The sequence below is a fragment of the Tripterygium wilfordii genome, chromosome 14 (assembly GCF_013401445.1).
Source record: "Tripterygium wilfordii isolate XIE 37 chromosome 14, ASM1340144v1, whole genome shotgun sequence".
Classification (NCBI taxonomy): domain Eukaryota; kingdom Viridiplantae; phylum Streptophyta; class Magnoliopsida; order Celastrales; family Celastraceae; genus Tripterygium; species Tripterygium wilfordii.
Genome location: NC_052245.1, coordinates 4,302,387 through 4,310,175, shown reverse-complemented (window position 1 = coordinate 4,310,175; position 7,789 = coordinate 4,302,387). Strand labels below are relative to the sequence as shown.

The window sequence follows — 7,789 nt, the reverse complement described above, 5'->3', positions numbered from 1 at the left end:
ATGAAATAACTCCTATTAACAAAATGAAAAAACAACACATTATTGGAATACATATGGAATTTCATTAACTGATAATACATCATCGAATGTATTGAGGGGCATGCTTTACAAGCTAAAACAAAAACATAGCCTCGGAGGCTTGGAAAGTAAGTAGCTAGACTAAGGGTAATTGACCGATCGAAGTCATTGCTAAGAAAGTAGTGAAGTTTGTAGCTGCGGAGTCTATGTTTTACGCAGAGTGAGTATGAATCTCTCTTCTTCTTTTTGTAATCTTCATGGTGATCATGATGGTCTTTATCTCCTATTCTCTTGGTACAATCTAGACATATTCTGTCATTGAAGATCGTGGGAAACAATCTTTTTGCTTGTTACTTGAGTTGTTGGGTCAAAACTCTTCATAACCATAACTTTTTCATGGCAATAGGCTTCATGGTTAGAATTTCAGGTCGTGCTCCTTCTTCAAGGTGGATGTGGGGCATTGAGAACATGCATCCTACTCCACTCTCCTAGATTGTAGGCCTTGTGCTTGAGATTGAGGGAAAATGACTAACAGTCGTCGTATTAGTAGTGCTCTTATATTCTTGAACGTGGGAAGGTTTTTTCTTCCTCAAAATGTAGGACAACCATATTTCTGATCTCTGATTAGTGTGTGGTTGCTGAGACGTGTTTGAGACTTTTAAGGAACGTGTAGGCTACAAACTCTAAAATCCCCTGATTTTCTCTGCGCTTATCTAGTTGAAATCTCGATTTTCGTTTGACAAACTATTTTAAATCATAATAAAATAATTATGACAATGAATCCTTTAATTGTAGCCTTTCAGACATGGTTCTTCAGACATCTCTAATTTTCAACAACTACCTCTTGAATTTCAACTCATATCAAACCAGAATTCCTACAAAATAAACAAACGTTACTGGTGATTGCATGGTTGACCAGTCACAATTACGGACCCTACGCTGACATGTGTTAACAAGTGACTGGAGATCACTTTTGATACAAAACTTATTATTTCATTGCATTTCATGTATGAAAAGATATAATTGTATGGTTGTTTGATAACAGTAAATGATGAGCACATACATGAATCATCAAATTAGATTGGATATCTCAAAGAAATTAAACAACTTGCGGCTAGTACACGGCGATGATGTAATGAGATTACTCACGTTAAGCAATCCAACTGTTACATACTATTATAGTACTTATTCAAAGTCAAAACACATTTAAGGACTCACACGTGAGCAATCAGTGGAAGAGCTGGCAATCTAACTGGCTCTCTCTCTCTCTCTCTCTCTCTCTCTGTTTCTATCTCCACAACAGTATATCTATTTTACTGTACTTTGTGCATTTCTTCTACCTCTTCAAAGCTACAGCTTTTGATATATATCTCCTTGTACATATATGAACTAGAGTTTCTTCAATTTAGCTTCTCTCTCTCTCTCTCTCTCTCTCTGATCAACACCATATCTTCACAGCTAGAGAGAGTATGCCTGCATGTCCAGAGAAAGGTAACACATCTCTCTCCTTACCTATACTAGAGAACAAAATTTAAACCCTACCATATATTCGAAACCCTCATTTAACTACTTTAAATTTCTGTTTGCTACACTTTTTAATTAGTACTTTGTTTTGATTTTTGTAGGGACAGATTTGATGAGATAGGGAAGAAAATCAAGAGGGAAACAGACCATGCCAACTCTCTAATGGGAAGAAGACACATGTTAGGACCACCAGGAACCCTAAACGCAATCACTCCTTGTGCAGCTTGTAAGCTCTTGAGAAGAAGATGTGCTCCAGAATGTCCCTTCTCCCCATATTTCTCTCCCCATGAACCCCACAAGTTCGCTTCTGTTCACAAAGTCTTTGGTGCTAGTAACGTCTCCAAGATGCTCATGGTAATTAATCAAAACCCTAATCCCCTCACTTGGGCTCTTTGTTTCGAAAATGATAAAGATTTTAGTAATAATTGGTATCTCAGTTATCTCAACTGCTGAGTTTGATACACATGATCCAAGTGTACTCATGGGCGTCACATGTCTCGCATGAAATCCAGTGCGTACAACCAGGGGCGAAGCCAGGACTTCGTATGAGGGGGGTTGCATTGACAGACAAAGGATTTTATATTGGGGTAGGCAAAGTTAAGTGGGTCAAGAGGCAGCGCCCCCGGATTTTTTTGAATTATCTACTAATTATACATTCGAAAGTACAAAAATAACACTAAATATAAAAAATTTATAAACTATTATACATAATAATTGTCACATGTTTTCTTGTTTCAACCATAAGAATAATTTTTTATAACTAAGGGATCTAAATTGAAAATTCAAGGGGTCTTTTATGTAAATAAGTATATAACTAGGGGTATCAAAAAATTTTGAGGGGGTCAACTACCCCCTAGGTAAGGGTAGATTCGCCCCTGCGTACAACTCAGTAGTTAAGATCCCTATCATTATTATTTTTTTTCCTTTCTAAACGAGATAACCACGTGCCTTTGATAAGGGTGATAGGTAAATTGTCAATAATGTCAATTATAATTAAATTGTTTCATGTAGGAGGTGCCTGAGATCCAGAGAACGGATGCAGCAAACAGTCTAGTTTACGAGGCAAATGTAAGGCTAAGAGATCCAATCTATGGGTGTATGGGCGCAATTTCAGCTTTGCAACAGCAAGTTCAAGCATTAGAAGCTGAGCTTAATGCAGTAAGGACTGAGATACTTAAATACAAATATAGGGAAGCAAATAATATCATTAATCCTTCAAATTCTTATCTGACTTTACTTTCTTCTGGGGCTGTCTCTGTTGCCACCCTTACCATGCCACCAGCACAAACACCTCCACCTCCACCTCCACCTCTTACTTCCTCCTCCAATTCTTCTTCTTCTTCTTTGTACACCCAACAACCAAGCAGTGGCACAGTAGACTTTGGCACTATTTCAAATGAAAATGTTTCCTTCCTTGGTTAATTTTATTCCATCTGTTAGCTAATAAAGGGAAACCAATTATTTTTCTATGTTATGCATCGACTGGAATAAGATGAGGAAGGAAATTTTATTAATTAATATTTGATTTTGGGTAGTTGGGATCTTTTGAGTATGTATTATAATAAATTAATAATGTCTAGATTTATGATTGAAGTCTTCATACATAAATACAATATATTATGTGTGTGTGTCTATATATATGTCTCTCTAATTATTGTTACTGGGTTGACATCTTTTTCACTTAATTTTCATTGGTCTTTCTTGGGCGAGGGCGAATTTATTCATTTAAAGAAGCCGCTTGAATGAATAAATTCGACATCATCTTCAATATTTGTAATTGGAAGAGCTTTACTACATGAAAAGAAGTGTTACATTTCATCAGTATATATATATATATTATAATCGCTTATGCTAGATCTTAGGAAAAATTTTCTTAGTTTAAAGATATTATTTCTGTGATTTCTATATATATGTATATACTTTGGGAAATGGTTGATATGGGAGTCAATATGTGCACATGCTCAGCTGGATCTCCATGTTCTATATGTGTATATATATACCCACAATTTTTAGGGCATGACAGTTTATGCCATTGAATTAAGATTCGAGTCTTATTAATGTTTGAAGTTGGGGTTTAGGGTTGATTATTAATCTCTATCTAACAAATAAATAAGAAACTTCGCTTCACGTACGTCTATATATATGTGGAGATTTACGTTTTTAGGTTTGTATGGACATCTATTTCTATTATTGAAGGTTGCTTGAGAAAGAGAGAAAAAAATTATTAAAATTTTGCAAATACGCATATTATAAGCAATAGATACTAGGTGAAGCTATAATTTTATTGGATGGTCAATGGGTGTATTATATAGTGTATATAAAGACTAGAGTATGTATACGGATTTGTTGGATGGTCAATGGGTGCAGACAACTAAGGCAATTAATTTCTTGTACGTTTGGCTTTCTTAGCGTGTGGATTTCTGCCTCTCTATAGATTTAAATGGATCAAGTACATATGGAAAACTTAAGTTCCCGTTCGTAATTCGTTTTAAATTACAAAGTATACAAGTTAAATCTAATAATTTAGAAAGTATGTCACATCATCTTATATTTTTGTTTTTCTATTTTAAAATTTTCTCTAACTTTTTTTTTACCATTATATGTGAAAAATAGATTTTAAGAAATTGCAAAGTCTTCAAATCCATTTCATTATTTAATTACGTTGCCTCTCTCACTCTCTTCCTATGAGTGATATGTGGAGTGTTGAATGTTTAATGAATCCTATATATGTATTTATATTCAATAACTATCACATATGTCACATAAGATTAAAGATAAAATGAGTATCATAATTGAGATTTAATTTGTAGTTATCTCTTATGTATGTACCGCACGATTGGTATCGACACACTTCAATAGTAGCCCACACTTTTTGTTGTGTTCTATTACAATCACAGGACTGCGGACGCATGTGAGATTTAACATATGATGGCTTGTCATAAAAAGTTTACCTTGCTTGTCAACACATACAGTCGAGAGAAAAGAACACGAGCAATTAATGTCTACTTTATGTAATCAATGGGCCTTTTACTTAGTGTTTTTCTATTCTTATCTTATCTATCATCAATTATGGATGATAAATATTATTTTTACTCCATTTTTTATTAAATACACCCTATTAATCCTTTAAAAATATATTAGAGTAAGGTGTATTTAGTGAAAAATGGGATGCAAATAATATTCATCATTATAGATTTCAAAAATTACAATTTTAAAATATTATAAATTTGTGATCTCAACTAATTTCTATAATTTATTGATGGGTTACCTATATTTTTTTCACCGAAAGATTGATATTTTTCTAATTTTGTCACCGAATGTTCAAAGTTCAAACGTTTCAAGTCAGTAATTGAAAGTTTAAATTTGTTCTATTTTGATAACTCGAGCATAGTTTCTCATTTTCAACCAATCAATTCGCTTACATGCCTAGTTGACCTTAAGAAATCGTCAACGTTTGACGATGTGGATTCACGGTCTACTGACTTGTCCTCACGGAGCTGATGTGGCATATAGATGTTCCAAATAAGTAACTAAAACTGCAGTTTTATACCAAATCTAAATGTGTAAAATTTGATTAACCACAAATCATGTTTACCTCTTCATAAACGCTATGTTGAAGCACAAATCCAATTGTCTTCGACATCATATATTTCTTTTATTTTTCAAAAACATATATAATAACACATCATGTTGTCTTCTTCTCCCACAATCTTTTTATCTAATTAGCCAATTAGGGTTTACCAAAATCATTAAGATTAATTTGGTTCACGGGCCCTTTAATTTGATTGACAAATTTGTCACAAAAAGAAAGAAAAAGACCCCTTGACAAATTGCCATGCGCCACATAGAAGAAGAAGTCAATTCATTTATTTATTACTTTCTTATCAACTAATCAACCAATAAAATCCTTGTTCAATGTCATGTACTCGATGACACATATGGACAGACACCTCATAGTCCCATGCACACACAATAGTCTACGTGTTAGGTCACCTGCCGACCCTCCCCAGGCTCTAGTTACCTTTAGAAGGTCTCTATATAAACCCTATCTAGTGTTCCACAGCTTTCAAACCAATCACAAGCACTATTTTCCTTTTCTGGCGATTGTATTCTCTAGTAAGCTAGGATTAATTATGGCTTTTTCTTCATTTCTCAAGGCTAATGTTGTGACTTTGGCCTTCCTAATTATTGTTCTCTTCATGGGGGGCACCAATGCTCAACTTTCAACCAATTTTTACTCCAAATCTTGCCCTAGACTCTTCGCCACCGTCAAGTCCACCGTGCAATCCGCCATTCAGAAGGAGGCGCGAATGGGTGCCTCCCTCCTCCGCTTGTTCTTCCACGACTGCTTTGTTAATGTACGTCTCAAATTATTGTTGTAGAAGAAGCAATTTATATACGTATATATTGTATATATATATCCTAAAATGACTATATTAACGCGTGACAGGATCAAGATTGGTGGACTAAATGAGGTTGATTATTTTATAATTAATTATTGTTAATTTGGTTTTGTTAATACTGATGATAGGGATGTGATGGTTCAATACTATTAGACGACACATCTTCCTTCACCGGAGAAAAAAATGCTGTCCCGAACAGAAATTCGGCTAGAGGATTCGACGTAGTCGACAACATAAAATCTGCAGTTGAGAATGTTTGTTCTGGAGTTGTGTCTTGTGCTGACATACTCGCCATTGCTGCTCGGGACTCGGTTGAAATTGTAATTTATTTTCCAACCTTACTTACCATTCTCTATCTCTCTCTCTCTCTCTATATATATATAAATATATATACATATAACTAATTAAGATATGTATCAAATAGTTCCATTAAATAATTATGTGGTGCTAAATGTTTGAACTATTGGAGCTTGGGGGGCCTACTTGGAATGTGAAACTTGGAAGAAGAGATTCTAGAACTGCAAGCCAATCAGCGGCCAATAATAATATTCCACCACCAACTTTTAACCTTAGCCAACTCATCAACAGCTTCAATTCTGTCGGCCTTTCCACAAGGGACATGGTTGCTTTGTCCGGTTAGTGTACAGTTATACAATAATGATAGGGATTCCAACAACTGATATTTCAGTTATCCCAACTGTCGAAATGTACGCACAAAATTTCATATGTATTATGTGGGACATATGGAGCCCACAAATTCACTTAGATCATGTGCTCCAACTCATCAGATGAGATAACTGATATATCAATTGTTGGAATATTTTATCATTTTCACCAATTATAACATTTTGGGTACTAATTCATTACATTTTTGAGGTAACTAAACGTAGCATACATGTTCATATGAATTAGGGTCTCACACAATTGGACAAGCAAGGTGCACATCATTTAGGGCTCGTATCTACAACGAGACCACCATAGACGCTTCCTTTGCACAAACGAGGAGATCGAACTGCCCTAGAACAGCCGGTTCCGGGGACAACAACTTGGCACCGCTTGATCTTCAGACTCCTACATCTTTTGAGAGCAACTACTACAAGAACCTCATCAACAGGAAAGGGTTACTTCATTCCGACCAGCAATTGTTCAACGGTGGATCAACCGACTGGATTGTCCGAACGTACAGCAACGATGAAAAGACGTTCAATTGTGATTTTGTTGCTGGCATGATCAAGATGGGAGATATTAGTCCACTCACTGGATCAAATGGAGAAATCAGAAAGAATTGTAGGAGGGCCAATTAAATTAAAAGGCTGTTTTGGCTAAGTGTGGACTTTTGAATAAAAAGTTGTGTCAAGTTTTTCTAATTTGTGTATGGTTATTTCATGGGATGACCATGTTATGTAACCATTTTGTATTAGAGTGATCGAGTCAAGTTTGTTTGGTAATTTCCATTTTTATTCTATAATAGACAAAGCTTTTTTTAAGATTATGACCTTTTGTTCTAGAGTAGAAACTCACAGTTTACCTGACCATTGGGGTTGAATTCCAGACTTTACAATTCTTTAAAGTATATAATTCACATCTAAATATAAAAAAAAAAAAAATGTGACATAATGTGACATACCTCCCAAACCATTGAGTTAAAATTGAACACTCTCTTATTCTAAATGAATTACGGAACCCCTAATTGTTGGGCCTACTCAATTCTTTGCTTGGTTAACTTCAAAATAGTAGTGACAGATGATTTGGACCCAATTTTCCACGCCCAGTCTCTCTGTTGGCCCATTTATGTGGATCGGTCTGCCATGCGGCCCATGCCTAGGCTAACCACTCTCGCTTGG

General features: G+C 35.2%; 2 protein-coding genes across 2 annotated transcripts; both read left to right on the top strand.

Annotated features, from left to right (window-relative positions):
- The first annotated feature begins 1,295 nt into the window (after positions 1-1,295).
- Positions 1,296-3,269, top strand: LOC120015278 (LOB domain-containing protein 15-like). Its single transcript, XM_038867626.1, has 3 exons — positions 1,296-1,509; positions 1,644-1,896; positions 2,554-3,269. The coding sequence occupies exons 1-3, from the start codon at positions 1,496-1,498 to the stop codon at positions 2,962-2,964; spliced, it is 678 nt and encodes a 225-aa protein (XP_038723554.1). The 5' UTR covers positions 1,296-1,495; the 3' UTR covers positions 2,965-3,269.
- Positions 3,270-5,520: 2,251 nt separating this feature from the next.
- Positions 5,521-7,437, top strand: LOC120015276 (peroxidase 4-like). Its single transcript, XM_038867623.1, has 4 exons — positions 5,521-5,900; positions 6,074-6,265; positions 6,415-6,580; positions 6,858-7,437. Exons 1-4 carry the CDS (start codon positions 5,676-5,678, stop codon positions 7,247-7,249), a joined length of 975 nt encoding a protein of 324 aa, XP_038723551.1. The 5' UTR covers positions 5,521-5,675; the 3' UTR covers positions 7,250-7,437.
- The last annotated feature ends 352 nt before the right edge of the window (positions 7,438-7,789 follow it).